Source organism: Saccopteryx leptura, chromosome 2, assembly GCF_036850995.1.
Source record: "Saccopteryx leptura isolate mSacLep1 chromosome 2, mSacLep1_pri_phased_curated, whole genome shotgun sequence".
Taxonomy (NCBI): domain Eukaryota; kingdom Metazoa; phylum Chordata; class Mammalia; order Chiroptera; family Emballonuridae; genus Saccopteryx; species Saccopteryx leptura.
The window spans coordinates 296,565,885-296,590,164 of NC_089504.1; the positions used below are offsets into that span (position 1 = coordinate 296,565,885).

The following is a 24,280-nucleotide window of genomic DNA, read 5'->3' on the forward strand; positions in this document are numbered from 1 at the left end:
AACTCAGCATGTGGGCCGCAGAGCAAGATCACAGCCGTTCGGCAGGCCGCACTAGGTCTACAAAAGGCAACTGTTACGCAACATTTTTCTCACTGCAGTTGAAAACAAAAAAAAATCAGTACAACAAGCACAATTGTACATGCAGTTTACTCAGTGTCACAAAATGACCAGAAACTATAGTTCGCATCACAACTGCTGTTAACTAAGCTAATATCTACCTAGGATGCTAGAGAAATGAAAAATACAAGTAGGCCCCTAGGCTTACTTAATTTTATCCAAAATATTTTGAACTTCGTGGATTAGTCTGCGGGCCACACAAAATTGTTCAGCGGGCCGCATGCGGCCCGAGGGCCGCGAGTTTGAGACCCCTGTTCTAGAGGGATATCATAGCTGTGGGTGGCTTCCCTTGAAAAGTGTGGGGTCTCAACCCCAAGCTGGGTTCCCCAGCTCAAAGCACCAGAGCCAGGAAGAGGCTCCTACATGATAGCTTGCTCCCACATGACATCTGACTGTAAAAAACAGTAAGGTTTCTGTCTGCATGGGAGGGACCAGAGTATGTGAGAGACACTGGCATTCTCTTAAAGGGCCAAACACAAAGTTTTGTATGTAACCACTCCCCCTGGGCTCTGGCAGAAAGAAGACGAAGTAGACTAGTGTCATACAAGAAGAGCATGGAGTTTGTGGCTCTGAGGAGCAAGATGAAGGGACAGCCACTAAGATCCCTGTGCTGAGTCCCTCTCCCATATTGTGGACACCATTTTTCTTGGATGAAGCACTCCTCTCCGTGTGGCATCAGCCTGCGGGAAAGCAAAAACCTCACTCTGGACTCCCTCTTACCTCACTTTGTGGAGCTCACATTCTGTTGAGGAGTCAGCAGCTTTGGCCAGGGTGTAGAGGTCTGAGAAGACTCGGGGAAGCTAGTGACTGAGTTATGTGGTCTCAAGGCTGAGACTCACAGTCAACCAGCCTGAGGGCCAATCCCATACACAAATGGGCCAATAGAAATTAAGACTCAGGGCCCTGGCCGGTTGGCTCAGCGGTAGAGCGTTGGCCTAGCGTGCGGAGGACCCGGGTTTGATTCCCGGCCAGGGCACACAGGAGAAGCGCCCATTTGCTTCTCCACCCCTCCGCTGCGCTTTCCTCTCTGTCTCTCTCTTCCCCTCCCGCAGCCAAGGCTCCATTGGAGCAAAGATGGCCCGGGCGCTGGGGATGGCTCTGTGGCCTCTGCCTCAGGCGCTAGAGTGGCTCTGGTCGCAACATGGCGACACCCAGGATGGGCAGAGCATCGCCCCCTGGTGGGCAGAGCTTCGCCCCTGGTGGGCGTGCCGGGTGGATCCCGGTCGGGCGCATGCGGGAGTCTGTCTGACTGTCTCTCCCTGTTTCCAGCTTCAGAAAAATGAAAAAAAAAAAAAGACTCAGTACAACAGGAGGGTCCACTTAACACACACAAGGGACATTCCTGGGTCACCAAGCTCAGATGATCAAAAAGACTGCACCACTGGACCTCATAGGACGCTCCTACAAAAGGCCACCCCACAAAAACTGGGAGTCATATCAGATATATCTAATACATTGAAACAAACACAAAGAGGCAGCCAACATGGGGGAAAAGAAAAACAGGCCCCAAATGAAAGAAATGGTAGTAATCTCTAGAAAAAGAGCTAAAATGAAATGAAGATAAGCAGTTTATCAGTACAGAGTTCAAAGTGATTGTTGTAAGAATGCTCAACAGCATGAAAAAAAAGATACAGAAACCAGAAAAAAGAGATCAGTCAGAAATGAAGAATATAAGAACTTATTTTGGATGAAGCAGAGAATCAAATCAGTAATTTGCAAAACAATGTAGGAAAAAAGCCGCAACACCCAATCAGAGCAGCAAAAAGAAAAAAGAATTCAAATAAATGAGGGTAGTGTAAGGGACCTATAGGACAATATGAAGGGGTACCAGAAAGAGGAGAGGGAGAGCAAGGATAGGAAACCTATTTAAAGAAATAATGACCAAAAACTTCCCTAACCCTGGTGGAGGAAAAAGACATGCAAGTCCAGGAAGCACAGAGAGTCCCAAACAAGATGATCTCAAAGAGGCCACACCAAGATACATCATAATTAAAATAACAAAGGCTAAAGACAACCAGAGAATTTTAAAAGTTGCAAGGGAAAGACAGTTAGCTATAAGGCAGCTCCCATAAGTACTTGGTTCTTTTGTTAGTCGATGCATAAAATTGTATCATGGGAACTTCAGTAATTACTAAAATAAATAATTAAATCATGAAGTTTTTGGAAGGGTTACCTGAATAGTGATCTTGATTCAAAAATCACTTCTTTGATAGATAGCATTTGACACTCGTGGAGTCTTTATGTCACCTTTAATGAAAAAAATTTCAGTGGGAATAAAATAAAACAAAAAACACTACATAGAAAATAGAACATGGCTAATTGTAGACTAGATGGAAACTGCAACTTTTACAAAAGAGGGCTACATACTTGTACAGTTGACCCTCTATGTATATATTGACCCATTCAATAGTTTTTAAAAGTTCCATTCTCTTATTTTCCCCACACAACCTGAAAGCATGATGGAAATAAGTGCTAACCTGAAAAAGTATAGGGTTTACTCTGAAGAAGATACTCTTCATTCCTCAAAAGCCCTTTTTTCCAGGGATAGGATTTCATAACCAGGAGATAGGAACACTGGGTAGATTTGTTATAAAATATCTGAGTGTTTCTAGAGAACACAGATACTTGCCGAGGAGGGAAGTGGGTGCAGGAGTGGGAGTGCCTTGCAGATAAATAAATCATGGCAGTTAGTTATTTATTAGTGGGAAGATGTTGGCATATTTATGATAGGCCTGTACTTTACTTTGAATATTCCTTTTCTAATAGAAATAACATTATCATGGTAGTTTGATTCCCCAAGTAAACCTACAAAAGTATATATATATATATTTTAGCATTTTTAAAAATGTTTATTAGAAAATTAGATTTAATGGGGTGACATTGGTCAATAAGAAGACATAAGTTTCAGGTAAATATTTCTATAGCATTTGAACTGTTGATTGTGTTGTGTGCCCGTCACCCAAAGTCAAATCACTTTCCGTCACCCTATATTTGTCCCTCTTTGCTTCTCTCCTCCATCCTCCCCCCACAACTTTCTTCCCACAACCCTCTCTCCCTGGTAACCACTTCACTTTTACCTATAAAAATATATTTAACCCAAATACGGCATGGTTATATTACTGGTAGTAAACTCAGAGCCCAAGGCCCCACATTCAGGAAATGAGCATATACTAATTCTGAGTACTATGTTAGGTCTTAGGAGTTGAATAAGGCGTGGGTCATTTTCTAAAGGCTCATGATATAGCGACCTGTGTTTTAATGAATAATTGTATGGGGTGTAAATTATAATGCCATAAAACTGTTAAAATAATGAAAGAAAGACAATAAGAGGTAGAACCTATTACTGATGTTTATTTTCTGATTCCATGTCCAGCCTTAAAATTATTTTTAAAGTGTGTAATTCATTGTTTTTTTAGTATATTCACAGCATTGTAAAACCATCATCACATCTTTAACTCTTTTATTTTTTATTTTTATTTTGTTATTGATTTTAATTTATTGTGTTTACATAGATTCTAGTGTTGCCCCGAATGTATCCCTCCTCCCCCATAGCACCTCCTCAACATCTCCCTTGCTCCCCTCCCCATAGCGCCCTCCCCCATTCCCTTCAGCTTTATCCCATCCTATCATCCCCTTTCCCTCTGTTCTCTTTAAAAAGAAACTGTGCTAGCAGTCAATTTTTATTCCTTCATACCTCCTTCACCCAGCCTTAAGCAAACTTCATTCTCTAAAATTTTCCTAATCTGGACATTATAGAATTGTACGATATATGGTCTTTGGTAACTAAATAACCTTTAAACTAGAAGAAAACAATACCTTTACTTTGAAAGCATTTATTAAGACTTGCTATATTTTATGAAAATATAAGTGGAATAAAATCCATGTACATCAGAGGTTCATAGACCAGTAGAAAGAAGAAACATATCAATAGAAAATGTTATCTAATAGAAAAGGAGGCCATTCTACAGGAGTGAGAGGGGAGAGCCTGGATCTGAGTCAGCCTGATGGAAAAGACAACCCCCAGAGGAAGCACCCCAGGCTCCTGCCCTCCAGGGGACTAATTCACCCGGAATTCCAATAGTGACAAGGGTGAAAATTATGGCTTCTTAGGAAAGTTTTGATTAAAAACATTAGAGTTGCCAATAGAGAGAAGATCAAGTGAATGTGAAAAAGTAAGAGATGGGTGAGTAAATGGTCACTGGATTATTGAGAAAGGGAAATGAAATAAATATAAGGTGCCTAACACAGCCTCTGGTGCAGATTAGCCATTCAGTAGCTACTAGCTTGTTTCTACTACCGTTTTTAAAAACTAGTATTATAATTTAATTTTTACAATTTCAATTATAGTTTACATGCAATATTACTTTATAGTACTTTGAGGTGTACAGCATAGTGATTAGACAATCATACTTTATAGCAGTGGTCCCCAACCCCTGGGCTGCAGACCGGTACCAGTCCGTGGACCATTTGGTACCCGTCCGCAGAGAAAGAATAAATAACTTACATTATTTCCGTTTTATTTATATTTAAGTCTGAACAATGTTTTATTTTTTAAAAAAGACCAAATTCCCTCTGTTACATCTGTCTAAGACTCACTCTTTTTTTTTTTTTTTTTCTGTATTTTTCTGAAGCCGGAAACGGGGAGAGACAGTCAGACAGACTCCCGCATGTGCCTGACCGGGATCCACCCGGCACGCCCACCAGGGGGCGATGCTCTGCCCCTCCGGGGCGTCGCTCTGTTGCAACCAGAGCCACTCTAGCGCCTGGGGCATAGTCCGAGGAGCCATCCCCAGCGCCTGGGCCATCTTTGCTCCAGTGGAGCCTCGGCTGCGGGAGGGGAAGAGAGAGACAGAGAGGAAGGAGGGGGTGGGGGTGGAGAAGCAGATGGGCGCTTCTCCTGTGTGCCCTGGCCGGGAATCGAACCTGGGACTTCTGCACGTCAAGCTGACGCTCTACCACTGAGCCAACCGGCCAGAGCCTAAGACTCACTCTTGGCGCTTGTCTCGGTCACGTGATGCATTTATCCGTCCCACCCTAAAGGCCGGTTGGTGAAAATATTTTCTGACATTAAACCAGTCCGTGGCCCAAAAAATGTTGGGGACTACTGCTTTACAGTGTTCCTCTGATATTTCCAGCACACATCTGGCACCACACAAATATTACGGTATTATTTACTATGTTCCCTATGCTGTACTTTACATCCCCATGACTGTTTTGTAACTACCAATTTGTATTTCTTAATCCCTTCACCTTTTTCACCTACCTCCCCAATTTCTCTACCCTCTGGCAACCATCAATCTGTTGTACTATTTTTTGAGGCGGAGAACCCTGCTAGAGAGCATGACATGGATAAAGGTGTCTGAGAGTTAGTTCTTGTCAGTGAGTGTCTCCTGTGGAAACGAGATGGAGGTCAGTGTAATTAAGAAGAAGAACCATGAAGCCAAGAAGTTGTGAAAAGTCATCCATATGAATTTTGATGTTGACAAAAGCAGTATACGAGAAAGTGACAAAAGTGATCATCCATAAATATCATAGTTTGTCTTTGTGACCTAGCCAATAAAAGTTAGAGTGTTCTCTGGAAGAAAGCAGATGGCGTAAGATCCCAAAGGTTAGAAATGTAAGCACATTGGTTCCATGCTCTAGAAATGGCAATGGGGTTGGAGGTGGTTCCAGCTTCTCTATCCCTTCCAGAACCAAAACAGTGCTTATGTGATGACCTTATGCCAGACACTGTTGGCTGTGGTGGGAACAAAGTGGGTACAAAATGAAAACTTTATTATCCCGTTCCTTAAAAAACTTACAGGCTGGTTTGGGGAAGACATACACAGACCATTTCAATACCATATAGCAAGTGTGGAGATAGAGGTCTTCTCAGGCAGTGTGAGAGCCCAGGTGAGGGCTTTCTAGCCTGCATGGACCGTTCAGGGGAGCTTTCTGTAAAAATGGACACCTGGCAGGAAGAGAAAAAATGAGAGAGATATTCTGGATAGAGGAAAATGTGTGAACAGAAAATGAGACCTAAAACCACTGGTTTAGTGCAGGGAATCATAAGCCTCTTGGTAGAACAGAGTGTAACTGGGGACAGTGAGTAGGGAAGGAGGAAGCTGGGGCTACGTTTTGGGAGCCTTGCATACCAGTCTCAGCAACCTGGCCTTGGAGAGCTTTAATTAGGGGCGTGATGCAATCAGCTTTGCATTTTGGATATATCACTTTCGTCATGATATGAGCAGAATGAAGGTTTACATTATTCAAAGCTTTGTGGGATAGCAGAAAGAACATAGATGTCAGACCCTGGCAGAGCTGGGTTACTAAGGAAAATTACCCTTGCTGCATACTGAGTTTTATCCTTTACAGTATGGAGGTAATATTACAGTGTATGGTTTTCTGCTTCTGGCACATGGAAAGTATTATTATTAGTAGTAGTACTATTTGCTGTTCCGAATAGAAGGATGAGCACTAATAGAAAGCTGTTTCAGTGACCCAAAGAATGGTCCCGATGGGCAAGAAGTGACAAAAATTAAGCAGGGGAATTGTGAGAATATAAGAAAATTCATATTTATGTTGTTAATGTTTACACTTATAGGAAAGGGCATCAGGAAAAATGGCTCTTCAGGGAAAAGTGAGATTTTTTTCCCCTCAAGATATTAGAAAAGGAGAGAAATGGGTTTCAGATTAAGGATTCTTCGCACGGTAGGCATTGGAGGGAGGGCCAGAGGCGCTGTGGGTTTAGAAAGGGAGGAGCAGAGCTGACCACGGAGAGCTGAGATACCCCATCAAGGCGGAGGGGCACAGGTCTCACTGATGAGTGGGCTTTAACAAAAATTATTAATAATGAGATGACCTCTGTGGTTTTTTTTTTTTTTTTTTGCATTTTTCCAAAGCTAGAAACGGAGAGGCAGTCAGACAGACTCCCGCATGCGTCCGACCGGGACCCACCCGGCATGCCCACCAGGGGGCGATGCTCTGCCCCTCTGGGGCATCACTCTATTGCATCCAGAGCCATTCTAGCACCTGGGGCAGAGGCCACAGAGCCATCCCCAGCGCCCGGGCCATCTTTGCTCCCATGGAGCCTCGGCTGCGGGAGGGGAAGAGAGAGACAGAGAGGAAGGAGAGGGGGAGGGGTGGAGAAGCAGATGGGCGCTTCTCCTGTGTGCTCTGGCCGAGAATCGAACCTGGGACTCCTGCACGCCAGGCCGATGCTCTACCACTGAGCCAACCGGCCAGGGCTACCTCTGTGTTTTGTTTTTTTTTTTAATGTCAAATAAAACATTTAGCTTTTCATTTCTAACAATCCCTGTTATCTGTTCTGCTGACTTCTGCAACTGATTTATACCTTTTTAGTCATCTTATGGTAGGCAAACACATTCAGCATTTCCTAAAATTCCTTGTACTTTAAACTGGCAAATTCAGTGACTACAATGGGGACATTAGTATATGCTGTTCTCTTCTCCTTCCTGAACATTTCTGCTATGTTGTTATCTAACAAACCACATGGTAAATTCCTTGAGAACAGAATTCTAAAAACTTATTTTGGTGTACTTCACCCAGCACATTGATATGCAGAAGTATAAATTCTTATTCGATGACTGTTTCAGAGATATTTTGAAGTAGGTATGTCAGTTGCAAGAATTTTGCTCAGGAAATAAGTCTCATAGTCTAAGAGATGGAGGAGACAGTTACCTGACAGCACATTATTGCTGGGAGCGACAAATTTAAGTCTTCAAAAGTGCCTATGTTTACAGTCAAAATCCTGTTTCCTTTCTTTTCAGTAACTTTAGAGTTTCTAATTTTTGTATTTTTGTTGTTATTTTTAAACAAGTGTTCACCTTTGCAAAAGGCCGGTGAGAACCTTCCAATATGAAAGTTTTATTTATTTTTTTTTAAGTGTGGAGGAGTTCTGAGCACAGGAACATGACATACCGACCGCAGTTGCCAGCAAAAGCATCCCTTACATTCTCTGTGCGGCCCCATCTCCAAAAACAAACATTCATGACTCTGTGTTTTCATTTTGACTGCCAGAGTTGATCTCTTTCTTCGTGTGCCCCATCTAGCCTTGGAACTAGAGATGAGCATAGAATATTTTCTTCCTCATTGTTTTGTTTTTGCTCGGCTCTAATACCTACAGAGCACTTGCGTATGTAATGCTGCTTGGTGTCATAGGAGTAGGCAGGTAGGTGTAAATGTGCTTGGCGAGGGAAAAGCACGCACCACATATTTCACATAGTTTTCTGATTTCCGTTTGTTGAAAACCATTTACTCTGTGGGATAGCTCAAAGGCTTATCACAGGGAAGGGCTGGCGAGAGGTCAGTGCTGTCAGGATGACTTATGACTTGCGGACACAAGTGAGCAGGTTGCATTCAGGTGCTTCACCTTCGGCCCTCTCCTGGGTGCATTTCCACGTCTTGCTTATATGTGTCCTACTTTGGATCTCAATTTTAGTAGACTAGATTCATAGGAAAACTGATCATTATGTTCTAAATACCATTTTGTATCCCTGTGCCCATTAACTTACTCTCTCTCTCTCCTTTTCTTTCCACATAACCCAAACTATCTTTAGAGTCCTCCTAAATATTTGTAATTCTTGAGACTAGCATGGAGACTCTGCCGGCTTGACAAGAGGTATCAATATAATTGGGCCCTCGTTAACTTGCCAATCTCTTAGGCTGATTTTAATCATATTTCCTTATTGAAAGAGTGACAGACATCACTGTTCCCTTGCCCTTTTTATTCCCAGAATTCCGCCTCTTCTGCACTTTGCCAATTCCTCATTCTACCTCACAGCCCCACAGCTGATAGCAGGAAAATTCTAGGCAGGCTAGTGTTTGGATAGTGAATAATTGGACTGTCTTTTTTTGTGTGTGTGGTATTTTTCTGAAGTGAGAAGTGGAGAAGCAAAGAGACAGATTCCCGCATGTGCCCAACTGGGATCCACCCAGCATTCCCACCATGGGGCGATGCTCTGCCCATCTGGGCCATTGCTCTGTTGTATCCAGAGCCATTCTAGCACCTGAGACAGAGGCCATGGAGCCATTCTAGTGCCTGAGGTGGAGGCCATGGAGCTGTCCTCAGTGTCTGGGCCAACTTCTTTTTTTTTTTTTTTTTTTTTTTTTCTCTAGTGAAGCCTTGGCTGTGGGAGGGGAAGAGAAAGATACATAGGAAAGAGAGGGGAAAGGGTGGAGAAGCAGATGGGCACTTCTCCTGTGTGCCCTGGCTGGGAATTGAACCTGGGACTTCCACACGCCAGCCGATGCTCTATCATTGAGCCAACTGGCCAGGGCTAGACTGTCTTTATTCAGCGAGTCACTGTTTTGTAAAAGTTACCTGGGTTTGGAGAAATAGTTGGCTTTTGTAACAGTGCATGCTGAGAGGTAGGTTGAGGGCCGTGAAGAGAGGGTGGGGTTTAGGGTATGTAATTCGCTTCCACGATGTTGTTGAGATCCTTTTGTAACTGAAAAATGGTTACATTAAATATTTGTCATGACAGTCATTACACATGCATTGTAATAAAAATATTTACGGTGTAAGTCAAAGAAGTAAAATCTGTTTGTGTTGTCTATTTTACCACTGCTTGGCAGTTTTCATATTTAAGACACTAGAAGAAAAAATTGGGAGGGAAGTTGGCAAGAAGTTACTAAAAGGGAAGAAAAAAACTTGGGAGGGATATTGGCAAGAAGTATGAAAAACTTGCGAGGGAAGTAAGCACAGAAATGAGTTGACGACTGTTCTGGAAAATAAATTCCATCATACCGATACCACAACACTAATTAAATTAAAATTTGACCTCTGGAGTTCCAGATCTGGCCAAACCCAACCTGCACTGAACAGAAGTTGAACCTTTAGATGGTCAAACTACCATTGTAGGAGAGTTCAGAAATATTCAATTGGGAGATCTATAACTATAAAAGTGCATAGGAATTAACATTTGTATTCAACAGTAGCCAAGACATAATGGGCATCTAAGACATATTTGAAACACGTTGAACTATGTCCCTTAAACCAGAATGAACCACACTAAGTAGCTGTACTTTGAACCACTTGTAATATGCTACTGATAGGTAATTATGTAAGTTTGAAATCACTGACATTTATTTACTATAAAATGAAGCAAGTGCATTTATTTTATAAGACTATTGAACTGGAATCAAACAGGAATAGCATGGCGTTTCTTGAATGAACCTTATTTCACTTCATTTGAACCTTGGAACATAAAAATAAATGGTAGCTGGCGGCTATTGAGAGAGCACGTGTCAGCACTGCTGTGTAAGCACTTTGCACTCATAGGGACATTGTTCTCACTTTCTAGTCATCTAGTGACAACTTTGCTTAGAATCTGCAGTCAGAATGGAAATATGCTAAATTTTAAACATATGAACTAGGTTTTAGGAATTAAAATTACAATTCTGTAATGAATTATTAGCTTAACAAATGAGAGTTCTTATATCTCTAAAACCAAAATTGCCCTAAGACTATCTTTTATAGTAAGATTTGAGCAAGTCAACAGATCAGTAGTATAAAAATTTAATTATAACTGGGCCCAGCCATTTCATGAATAGATAATGAACTTACGATATTTGTCTCACCTTTATATCAAAATATAATAATAATAATTGTTTTCCAAAGGTAAAAGTCATGCTGTATCATTACACATATGCCTGATGTTTCCTATCTGGAAAAATGGGGATTCCTGACTCTGCACTCTTGTAGTTTTCTATTTTGTAGTGGTTGCTAACTATACAAGGTCAAAAGAAGATTTTACACTTATATTTTAATAGAAGTTTAGACCTTCAACAGAAATTTAGAACTTAGTAGTGTTCATAAAAACCTTCCCAGGAAGGGAAACTTGTTTTTCTCTAGAAATTCTGAGTATAAGTGTTCTAGACAAAATAGCCCTTGAAATGGCAATTGTATTATCATTAGTATGATGCAAAACCAAGTCTACAATCCCTAATTTTTATTTATAAGGTTTAGTGACCTAATTAAAATTTAATAAATTAAAAAATTGATTTCAACAAATACTTGTTGAGTTCCTGCTATAGACAGAGTGTATGTGAGGCACTATATATCTCCTGTCTGCAAGTATCACAAGGGTCCCTGTCTGCAATGAACTTGTGACTTACAGACATTTTTGGGTAAAGATGTTTAAATATATTTATTTAGTAAATACTTGTGAGTGCCAGCATTGAACAAGGGACTATACCAAGCTCTGGAAATTACTATTAAACAAGAAGATAATCCCTGACTTCAGAGAGTTTCCATTCTAGTGAAGATGAACAAGGAAAAACCAGTACTGTTGGCTAAGTTCTCTGATATCAGTCAATATAGGATCCTTGTATGGGCACAGAGAGGCGGTACCTAATCTGGTTTTAGAGGGCCAGGCAAGGTATTCTTGGCAGAAGTGACATCTAAGGTGAGAGACAATAAATGTGTAAGAGTCATTTGAGTGAAGAACAGGGAAGACATTCCAGAAAGAGGACAGAATGTACAAGGTCTGGAGCCAAGTGAGAACATCATATATTTGACGAGCTCTAATTGGTTCAATGTGGCTGGGATGGAGAAGAAAATGAGCCAAGAGCCAAGAGACAGCATTGCACTTTTTGGGAAGCTTGCGGTGTGCAGCAAAGCTGATGTCTGGAAAGGAAAGGGTGTATAGTGACAGCCAAACCAGGAGAGGACAGTCAGACCATGGTTTCTGTCTCCCTACTTGCCAGCAATGAAAATGTAGCCAAAAGATGCAAAAAGACAAAAGCGCTCCTGTTCACTTGTGTGTTCCATGTAGCTGGTGAAGTACAGCCTCTTGTAGCACTGGGCTGCAGCGGAGGCAGGGGAACAGGTGCTAAGAGGGAGCACAGGAAAGTACCCTGGAAAGAAAGCGGATGGGTCCATGTAGCTCTCTTTACTGGAGAAGAGCCATAAGCCAAGCTGTATCTAAATTCACCTGTAATGTAATACACCAACTGGAGGGGGATAATGAAATTCTTCACATCTTGTAGAATAAGAGGTGAAAGTTTAAGAGATTTTTTAAAGATCACCTGTATTAAATAATAGATGGGATCAGCAATAGAATCCAAATCTTTTGAGCCCTTGTCTTTTTTGCTATAGTATAATATAAGAGGTGCTGCTGCCTATTAGAAAAGAAACTGTCACAGACTCTAATGACTTATCTGTTGAACACTGCTGGCTTTAAGTTAAAACTTCAGGTTAGCTCATCTTACTATTATTGTATCAGTTTTATTAAGCCATCAAGGTTATAAATCTGCTCTTTGTAGCAGAGAAATAACAAGAACCAAGACTTGTGAACTAATGGCATTGAGAGCTCCATGACAAGTTTGAAAAGATTTTCAGGATATTTGTTTTCATGTATATGATACATGAAGCTACTAAAGTCCTAAATAAGTCATCTTAGAGAAGCCATCTACGCTAATACACTTAAAATTTTAAAAAGTCAGGAAATTTCTTCTCAAATCTCCCAAATTATTTTTTACTTTTCTTCTATCCTTGGGGCAGAACTTCTTCTTCATGCTTATGCATAACCTCAAATTTAAAATATGAAGTCTGAGTGGGTGGGCAGTCAGCACAGGGACCAAGCCTGCTCAGGGCAAGTTGAACAGTTGGTGTTGAGAAAATAAGGATCATATAGTAGGATTACTTCAGAGATAATGGGTGAGTGAGTACTGAAGCCTATCTCCTAAGGAACTGAATTACAAGGCAGAAGACTAGTTACTAAGGACCTGAGAGATATGTTAGGAACTCCAGAGCAGGGTGCCAACAGGGTACCGAGAACAGAGTGCTTTATCTGGATTGCATTTCTCCCAACATCTGGGTGGGTAGAGCTAGAAGAGATAGTTGAGGAATTAGTAGCTTCCTCAATGCCAATTCTTTGACCAACTGGCTCAAAATCATCTAACGAGTTTTTAAGACTAGATTCTAAGGATTATTTCAGATAATTTGAAATCTGGAGTCCAGAAATTTGTAGTTGAATGAGTCTAATGTAGAGCCAGAAAAAGATAAATAAGATTCTTGGTTTGTTTCAAGTTTCTTTTTTGACTTTACTTCCCTGGAAACATTTACCCAAAGATACCTTAAATTACTGAATTTTTCAGTTTGTATAAAAATGCCCAAGTTATTAGTTTTCAAATACAAATACAGAGCTATACACATACAGAAACAAACACTAAAGAGGCATAGGGATATTGACAGAACTACACATATTCTCACAAGTTCTTACATAATTCTGTGTGTGTGTGTGTGTGTGTGTATGGATATCTATCTATCTGAATTTTAAATAATAGTTTACTATTGGTACCCAAAACTGTAAAATTCATTAGGACAGTGTTTTTTGTACTTTTGTTGGGTCGAATAAAATTATATTGGAATTAGGTTTTCTGATATAAATTTGGCCAGTATCAAAGTCAATGAAGGAAGAGCTTTTATTTTCCACGTTGACAATAAATTCTTACTGCTTATGCTTTCTAGCAAAGATTAATCTTTAGCCAATATTTCTACATACAGCTATTTGTAATCAAGTTTGAATCAGATCAACAAATTATCTTTCCTAATAAAACAGAACTTCAGTTTTCAAAATATGCATTCAGGCATGTATCTTTCCTGCTTTACAAGTTAACTTCTGTTGGTATATATCACACAGAGGTACACAGAACCTTTAAGATAACAGAGCCACATTTACAATGGCTAGGTGCAAAACTGGTTCATTCCTTCTCTCTCTCTCCAGTTCCCTTCTGGCTTTCTCACATTCTCCCTTTTCCTTCTTGTCCTCTCCTCACCCTTCCTTCTGTTTCCCCTAACACTTTTCTCCTCCTTCTTTCTTGCCCATTTCCTTGTGCATAAAGCACAATGCAAGTGTTCAGTGATTATTAAACATTGATAACAATGCCACTACCTATCCTGTGATTCACTGTGAAAGACAGGCTTTATTGAAAGGCATCACCTCTAAAGTTCACATTGCTTCAACCCAAGCTTTTGATCCTCCTCTCTTACCACAAGCAGCTTCATTGTCAAGGTTGTTCTAAGGTGTGATAAGGAGCCATAAAACAAAGTTTATGATATTTTCCTATCTACAAAGTCACAGGAAGCTCAAATGTACTCAGCAAATATTGCAAGATCACAAAGGACCATTAAATGTAACACTGCACCCTTTCTTTAAAGTTATCTTTTTCTCTCTCTCTCAATGATACCCTATATCATTCTTCTGTTGTATGCTCAAGTCTGAGTTAATGAGCTTTATATTAGCAATTCTTCTTTAACAACTACTGGTTTGTTTGGTTCAGTTGAATAATATTAGGGTGATAAAGTTAGGTGCATTTATAAGTGTAAAGTGCTTAAACATTTGTGTAAAAAGCGCATATATCACTTGGGTATGTTATAACCATAATATACTTCTTACTAATAAAATAAGTTAGTCTTTATTGCATACTGATTATAACATTACTTTTGCCCTCTCTGGTGCTCTTTGCTTTTAAGTATTTTCAAGTAATGTATTGAATTACTTGTATTGAAAAAGCTAATGTATTTCATGCACAGAATTATTTGAAGTTAACATTTGCCTTTATAACCAGCATAATGTAAAGGAAATTAGCCAAAGAACGAGTCTGTATCTGTGTAGACATAATAACCACAGGTGAAAATGTAGATTCCTGGTCTCTGCCCCTAATTCTGAGTAAGAAGAGGTACAGTATTTTTTAAACAATTCTCCAGGTGATTGTAAAATAATTGGTCCAGAAACTACTACTTTGAGAACCAATGAGCCAAATACTTGATTTGTCTGTAAACAGAGTGCTGAGAAAGTTATTAAAAATTGAAATGGCAGTGTTGGATGGTTTCAGAGAAAGTTTTTCAAGGTCTCCTTCAATGAGAAAATTAATTGATCATGATTTTTGTAAGTTTATATTTGATTTATTTTAAGAAATATTATTATTATTATTATTATTGAGCTATGATTGACATAACATTATAATTTCGGGTGCACAACACAATGATTTGATATCTGTATACACTGCAAAATGGCCGCCACAAGAAGACTTAGGTGTTGTTTTTTTAACCTCATTAGTTAATTTTTATATAAGAAATCAATTCACACCCAGAACCTCAGTTCCATGTCACGATTTCCTCCAACGATGTTGATGAATGGTTCCAGGGGGACTCAAGAGAAGTGGCAGTGTGAGGGACAGCGGGGGTTGGTCTCTCTGTGCAGGGCTTCTCCCAGCAGGTGGCTTTTAAAACTCACGATAGCCTCACGTGGTATGATTTTGTTTTAGATTAAATTTTCACAGAAGGGAAAATCTGCTGTGAGAGCTGAAAACCAACACCCTTAAGATAAATATATTACCAGATTTGAGTGCTCTTAGTAATCAGCAAAGATAAATGTTTAACAGTGTATACAAAACAAAGTGTTTTATACTAAGTCAAATAGAAAAAGCCATGCACTAATAAATAAATCTCCACATGTACAATAAACTGGGTGATCAGAACAAGTACTCACATTAGCAACAGGATATTAGTATTACTAATGCATTTGATCTTTAAATAATGGATTTACAGTTCTCTTCAATCTCCCTCCACTATTTTGTTTTGTTTCAATCTCAATAACTTCCTATTAATTATAATCTCTGAAATACTTGTTAAATGATCAAACTTTGCATATTCTTTTTGTAAATGGGTTTAGTCCAGAAAGGAGGCCAAAAAACATTGGCTTAGAACAGGGGTTCCCAAACTTTTTACACAGGGGCCCAGTTCACTGTCCCTCAGACCGTTGGAGGGCCGCCACATACAGTGCTCCTCTCACTGACCACCAATGAAAGAGGTGCCCCTTTCGGAAGTGTGGCGGGGGGCTGGATAAATGGCCTCAGGGGGCTGCACGTGGCCCATGGCCGTAGTTTCGGGATGCCTGGCTTAGAATATAAATCTTTCAGATGCAGGAATCTTTTATTTTCATGCTTTTAAAAGGTAATCTGTCTCACTAGTGTCTATTTTATTTTATTAATTTAATTTATTGGGGGTGACACTGGTTAACATAATTATATAGGCTTCAGGTGACAATTCTATAACACATCTTTGTACACTGTACTGTGTGTTCACCCCCACCCTAAGTTAAGTCTGTCCATCACCATTTAACCCTGAACCCTCCTCCATTTCCACCTTCCAACGATCATCACCCTGTTGTCCATATCCATGAGTTTTAAGTTTTAGGATTGTTTATTTTATCCCTCCACTCCCTTCACCCAAAGCCCTCCTCCTGACAAGTATCAGCCTGCTCTCTGTGTGTGAGTCTGTCTCTATTCTGCCTGTCAGTACATTTTGTTAATTAGATTCAGATATGAATGAAATCATATGGTACTTGACTTTCTTTGACTGGCTTATTTCACTTAGCATAATGCTGTCCAGGTTCATCCATGCTGTTGCAGAAGGTAAGATTTCCTTCTTTTTTATGGTCACTTAGTATTCCATTGCACCACAGCTTTTTAATCCACTCATCTACTGATCGGCACGTGGGCTGTTTCCAGGTTGTGGCTATTACAAATAGTGCTGCAATGAACACAGGGGTGCATATATTCTTTCAAAGTAGTGTTTTGAGATTCTTAGTATATAGCTCTGGAAGTGTCTATTTTAGATAGAAACATTCATATGACAATATCCCTGTTTTTTTAACTGCATTGTTTGGGGCATAGAGAGATCTTTCTCACCGTCATTCTTCCACAAAACCCCAAGTTTCGTGCAATCATTACTATGAGTGCAATATGTACTTTTCCAATCCATTTGAAATAACTTGTACTATACACATACATAGATAAATATTTACCTATAAACAATATTTAATTGTTTTATTGCATGGCTTTAAAATGTCTATAAATGTTATCCTTTATACATCTTATTCTTCAACTTGCTTTCTTTTGTAGTTATATGTAGAAATTTACTTTGTTTTTAAACTGCTGAATTGTACCATGTCACATTTATTTACTCATTCTGTTACTAATAAACATTAAGATTGTCCTAAGATTTTACTCAGTACAGCAATAACAGTCTTTGGCTATTTCTCCTTGCATATATACAAGAGTTTCTCTAGTGTAGGTATTTAGTTGTTGAACTGTGGTATCTTAGAATATATGCATGGCATTATCAGTTTCACTAGATACTGCCAAATTACACCTTAAAGTAGTTACACCAATTTATACTGTCACCAGGCATTTATGACAGTCCCCATTGACTCACATTCTTGCTAACTCTTATTATTGACATAACTTTATTTTTTTCCATTCTAATTTATAAAAAGCCATATCTGTTTTTCTACTTTGCATTTTTCTGAGTGCTGGTGAGAGTAGACATATTTTTGTGTTTATGAGCCATCTGACTTCATATCCCATGCTGATGTGGGGGTAAGGTGTTGTGGGGGCTGTGAGATGTGCCTTGCAGACCACTGCTGTAGGGAGCATCACTGCACAAGGGCCCCAGTTGCTATATGCTGAAATTTTTCACTCTTTTTCTGGAGATTGTTCCTTCCAAAGACTCCTGCTCAGGAATGAATGTGTCAAGGATACAAATTTGTGTTTGAAAGACGTGAGACTTATTTATGAACTAATTTTGCTTCCCAGACTACCAGACAGCTTTCCAAAACTAGCTTAGATTTAGATGCACAGTGGTTTCATGTTGTCCCATATTACTGTCCTTTGTGCCTTCACTCAAGGCTTTGACTTGCATTGAGGTTCGACAACCCTCCCTGCCTCCTTCCCTATTTCCTTTTACACAAGTATTGCCTCTACTAAAACCATTTCACACTTACTACCGTCTTACCATAGGAGGAAAGGTCTTCAAAATTACTTGACAAAGATATAAACTGATAGGAAATTGAAGATGTTTTAAGTGTTAAAAAGGACTTTATCTTTAAGCAGTGCTTTCTTTAATTATATTTTAATGGTGTATAAAATACCATTTTCTTTTGTAGACTTAGTATATCTAACTATAAATGATAACAACTGTTATCAAACTTAAAAACCTGAAACAATATAAACCTAGAGAACTGGATAATTTACTAGCAAAATACAAATGATCAAAAATGAGAAAGGAAACTTGAAAAAGGTTAAATAGACACATTACCATTGTGAAGGTGATTCAACGTCCACTAAAAGGCACTGTCACTAGATGATTTTTTTAGCTGAACCTAACCTGTAAATAACCTTGAAATAAGCTTCACCAATTCATATAATCAGATGAAAAACTATTCAATTCATTTTCTAAAGCCATAGTAGCAGAATTAGTACCAAATTCTGAAAAAAATATTATAAAAAAGAAAACTGTAGTTAATCATACCTATGAAATTGATACTCAAATAAGATGTTATAAATAAAATATTAATAATTAAACTCTAAAATGGTATTAAAGTAATAAAATATGACAAAGGAAGATTTATGATAGGAGAAATATATAAATAAAATATAATTTTTGTATCAACAAAGTAGGAAATCCAAATAAAGGACTAGTATGTGCCAAAAGAGTCTTACATAAAATCTAGCAGTCTTTTCTAATAAAAATTCAAAGTGCAAAGAGACAAAAACTTCATAAATATAGTAATTTTTAAACCAAACACCCAAAGTAAACATTATTGTAAATGGTAAAAAGTTAATACCATTGTCTTAAAATAGGAACAATATTAAAAATTCATGAAAAGATTGTTCACCTAAAAAATCCCCAACAACACCCCTGTGGTTAAAAAAAAAAAAAAATCCCCAGAAGATTCTAGCGAAAAGCAAGCAAACAAAAAGAAAACAGAAGTCTGCTTTAATTAATAAGGGAATGTACGATGGATGGGTAGTAGATAAGCATCAAAATAATTAGCGCTTTTTTGTGTTTGACAGAGACAGACAGAGAGAGGGACAAATAGGGACAGACAGACAGGAAGGGAGAGAGATGAGAAGCATCAATTCTTTGTTGTGGCTTTTTAGTTGTTCATTGATTACTTTCTCATATGTGCCTTGACTGGGGGGCTACAGCAGAGTGAGGGACCTTTGCTCAAGCCAACGACCTTGGGTGCAAGCCAGCGACTTTGGGGTCATGTCTATGAGCCCACACTGAAGCCAACAACCCCATGCTCAAGCTGGTGAGCCCAGGCTCAAGCCAGATGAGCTTGCACTCAAGCCAGCAATCTTGGGGTTTCAAACCTGGGTCCTCTGCATCCCAGTCTGACACTCTGTCTCCACAGTGCCACTGCCTGGTAAGGTTTAAAATAATTACCTTTACTCTATATTAGCAGCAACCATCTCAAAATGGAAACAGAAAGCTATTGAATTCACAATAATAAGAAATCATAAAATACTTAAAGATATTAGTGGGAATGTAAATTGGTGCAGCCACTGTGGCAAATAGGACAGAGGTTCCTCAAAAATTTAAAAATAGCCCAGGTCAGGTAACGGTTGGAGCATCATCCTAATGAGCCAAGTTTGCGGGTTCAATCCCCAGACAAGGCATATACAAGAATCAACCAATGAATGCATAAATAAGGGGAATAACAAATCAATGTCTCTCTCTCTTTGCCTATCTATTTTTCCCTTCCTCTATCTACACTAACTAACTAAATAAATAATTAAATTTAAAAAAACAGAACTACCATATGACCCAGCAATTTCACTTCCGAATAAAATGAAATTACTATCTCAAAAAGATATCTGCATTCCCAAGATCATTGCAGTATTATTTATAATAGCCAAAACATGGAAACAACCTAGTGTCCATCAAAAGATGAATGGATAAAGATAATGTGGTATATATACATATATTCAAATAATATTCAGCCATAAAAAAGAGGGAAATCCTGCTATTTGCAACAACATGGATGGACCTTATAGGCATTACGGTAAGTGAAATAAGTCAAAGATTCATGCTATATGATCTCAATTATGTATGGAATCTAAAAATACCTGAACTCATAGATACAGAGAGAGGATTGATGGTTACAGGAGGAGGGAGTGGGGGTTATCCTACTGCATCTTTTCCAATGTGTCAGTAGTTTTAATGCCAGGTCACCTTTGCAGGAGTATCGACAGTAACAGCTCCCTGAGCTCAGGCCGTGGTTAGAATGGTTTCAACTGACAGGAGCTGTGAAATAATTTTTAATAGATGTGATCAATTGTCAATTTGCCTTCTCTCTGTGTGTTGAGTTTTGTATTTGAAGTTCTACTGAACATTTATGGTAGGTAACAGAAACAAATGAGTTAAAAAAGTAGCCATTTGACAATTGACATAAATAATATTGGCAACTCAAGGAGAGATGATGGATTGCTTTTGGATAGTCAAAGAAAAAGGAGGGATGGTATGGACATGTATTTTTAATAAAGGGAGAGAGAAGAAGGTGGTAACAAAAGAAAAGAACTGATGTTCGGTGCTGGGAAGACAAAAGGGAGAGAACTGTTTTTGAACCAAAGAAAGAGTACTACCTGTCTGATTCTTCTCTTTCTTCCAATCTCAGGCCAAATGCCATCTCTTTCAGAAATTCTGGCATTTTCTATTGTGCAGACACTTCTTTATCTGTACAATTAATTTGTGAGTTAACTGTGTACTATTTTATGATCTATATTAAAATGGTAAATGAAATCTTTTGGATGTTATTTAGTATTCTTCAGGATTATGGCTTATTTTCCAAGTTAGATTTAGAACGATTGGGAGTCAGGATTATGTCTGATGAATTCTAAACTATTTTATGTTATTGTTGCCACAGTTTATTAACTGGAAGAAAGGATGACACAACTCCTGGGGAGGGAGGTGGCAAGAGAGACAGACTAGATAGGGAAAGGACACAGGAATAAGGTGTTGGGTGCAAGGGTGGGTGAGAGGAGTGTGGAAAGGAGGTGCCTGTCCTCATGGCCACCTATAAAAATATGTTTACATACTGCAGTATGGGATGTAACATTCTTTTAGTTTATCTTATTGGGAGGTTTATTCAGTTTTGGAGATTTTCTTTTAAAATTGGATTTAGATAGGAAGGAAGTAGACTTGGACACATTAATAACACTTGCGTTTGAATAATGGCCTACGGATTGATACACATATATTTACATACCCATAAATATACGTAGGCTTTCTTTGTTATGTTTTCCAATTATTGTTTAATGACCCTTATTGGTAATTTAAAACTTAAACAGAAATTTATTTATCTATTTCAGCAATGTTTTAACCAATTGAAGTGGATTTGAATAGTTGAGATAGTGTTCAAAATTCAGCTGTGGTTATACACCAGGGTGTAATGTAGGATTACATTTGAAGGACAAAGTACTTTTCAAATTCAGATCTGACATCCTAACAATTCCTTTCTTACTTTCTAATTTTGGTAATAGGACATCTCCAAGTTTGCAGAGAGAGACAATATAGTCCTTGGAGAAGGTGGAATCACACTGAGTGGAGGACAGCGAGCAAGAATTTCTTTAGCAAGGTGAGGATCTCATTATTGGTTCAGTGAGCATCTGTCAAAAATATAATGCATGTAAAAATTATAGGTATTTCTCTATATTCTGTTTTGTAATTGAAAATTGCTTGGGCCCTTATGACTAGCTGGTTAAGAATCATCTTTAGTGGCCTTGGTCAGTTTGCTCAGTGGTAGAGTGTTGACCCGGCATGTGGATGTCCTGGGTTGGATTCCTTGTCAGGGCCCCCAGGAGAAGTGACCATCTGCTTTCTCATCCCATGCCTTCTCTCTCTCTCTCTCTCTCTCTTCCTCTCTCTCTTTCTCTAACTCAGCCATGGCTTGATTGGTTCAAGTGCATCAGCCCGTGCACTGAGGATGGCTCCAGGGAGCCTCTGCCTTAGGCACTAAAAATACCTCGGTTGCAAGCATGGTCCAAGATGGGCAGAGTACCAGCCCCAGATGGGGGTTGTTGGGTGGATCCTGGTCAGGGTGCATGAGGAAGCCTGTCTCTCTATCTCCCCTCCTCTCACTTGGAAAAAGAAGAAAACAAAAAGAATCATCTTTAGGAACTATATCGATCATGATATAGTATTCATAGCTGATAAAAATGATGGTGTTTTCAGAATGTGTGCCCTTATTTTGGTGTGTGTATATTTGATAACCTTATGGTATGTTTTACTACAAAGGAAAACTCTAGGATTCTGCATAGCACAAAAAAAGATATGTAAATGTTTAAATTCTTTCCTCACCCCCACTTTACAATGAACACACCTGCTGTAGGCTTCTGATTACACTTTTTAGCTTAGATAAATGTATTTTCAAATTTTTCAACATAATTAATAATTCTCATAACAAGAAAAGCAAGGAAAATAATATCACTTGGCTTAAGGTCTGTGATCTTTAGAGACAAATAAATAAGACAAGCACATCAAACACTGTGATGAGTGGTTCCCTTGGTCTAAGCATTTTGAGATGGCAAAGAAAAGTACATATAGTTAATTTCTGTCAAGAGGAATATTTTTTTGGGTTAAACTGTCACATGGCAGTTTTATTTTATTTATTTATTTATTATTATTATTATTATTATTATTATTATTATTATTTTGTATTTTTCTGAAGTTGGAAACTGGGAGGCAGTCAGACAGACTCCTGCATGCGCCCAACTGGGATCCACCTGGCATGCCCACCAGGGGGCGATGCTATGCCCATCTGGGGCGTCGCTCTGTTGCAACCAGAACCATTCTAGCACCTGAGGCAGAAGCCACAGAGCCATCCTCAGCGCCTGGGCCAACTTTGCTCCAATGGAGCCTTGGCTGCAGGAGGGGAAGAGAGAGACAGGGAGGAAGGAGAGGGGGAGGGGTGGATAAGCAGATGGGCGCCTCTCCAGTGCCCTGGCCGGGAATCAAATCCCGGGACTACTGTACGCCAGGCTGACGCTCTACCACTGAGCCAATTGACCAGGGCTGGCAGTTTTAAAAATTGTTGGTGATATAGGGTGTCAATATTCCTCCAGTTATATTTGAACAAAATTCTTCTTACTCTGTTGCCATTGTTGTGAATAAGAAATCCCACTGACTTATATTTTGGCTTCTTTCCCTTACTTTTTACCCCCAGCTTTTAAAAGTTGGGACAGAAAACTAACTCATGAGCACCTGCAGTTGCCCAGTAATATTCTAGGTGGGGTATATGCGTGTGTGCGTGTGTGTGTATGTGTGTGTAATTTGACTTAATCCCCATATCACCCTGAGAAGATGGGATTGTTCTCCCACTTTATGGAAGAATGATAAGATAATTGAAGTTGTTAGATATTAACTTGTTAACAGCCATATTGGGAAATACTAGAGTTAAAATTTGAACAAGATCCTCTCAATTCTACACTAAATTGTGCCTTAATCTTGGGATTCCAATTTGAAGAAATAAATCAATAGATAAGGATAATTCACAGAAAAGTTAATGCTTCTAAATAAATGGAAAGTGACTAATTAACCTGTGAACCAAAGTAAGACTTATTTTAAACATTCCATTTTATACCTAGTTGAGGTAAGCTATATATCTTCTAGGCATTCAACATACAGTTGATTTTGTATTTACTAGTTTAAGATTTGGTTTTATTGTAAGGTACAAACAGTTTGAAGTACAAATATATATATATATATATATATATATTTATTTATTTTTAATCTGATTGAAATGGTCCTGTGTTGGTCCATTTTAGATGAATATATTATTTCTAATCTCTTGAGAAACTGTGGTCATGGATTTGAGGAAGAGAGAGTAGTATGGAGAGGGGAGAGGAAGACCTTCAGGATGTATTTTGATGAAGTACTTTGATCTAGCTCTCGCATGTTGTCTTCAAAAATAGTTTGATTTGCAAAGGTTATTTTAGATTTACTATGACTTTTTGCCATTTCTCTATTTTCTCTTAGAAACCTGTTGATTGAACACATTTTTTTTTTACAGAATGTACCAAGAGTTATATATACATAATCACTGAATTCTATGTAGTCGGGGGAGGGGGAGGGTTATTCACAAACATCTAAAATTTAACTGTTTGAACAAATTAACTCATTACCATTAATATGAAACTATACCTCCAACTCATTACTGTTCTAAGGTCCATTTAAAGAAAATTTACTTGCTCATGAAATTTTATTTTTTAACTTAAAAATTCAAATAATATGGGTTTAGGTTTTTATTGTGAATTACTCATTCTCTTCCTGTTTAGCGTTGTCATGAATATGGTACAGAGACTGAGACTG

At 38.8% G+C, this 24,280-nt stretch overlaps 1 protein-coding gene across 2 annotated transcripts in view; it reads left to right on the plus strand.

Moving 5' to 3' along the window:
- The window catches only part of CFTR (CF transmembrane conductance regulator), a 188,888-nt gene that overhangs the window by 79,262 nt on the left and 85,346 nt on the right, over nucleotides 1-24,280 (plus strand). For both annotated transcript variants that reach the window (XM_066362550.1, XM_066362549.1), the window contains exon 12: nucleotides 21,454-21,548. In XM_066362550.1, coding sequence (XP_066218647.1) covers nucleotides 21,454-21,548 — 95 coding nt within the window. The remainder of the gene's footprint in view (nucleotides 1-21,453; nucleotides 21,549-24,280) is intronic.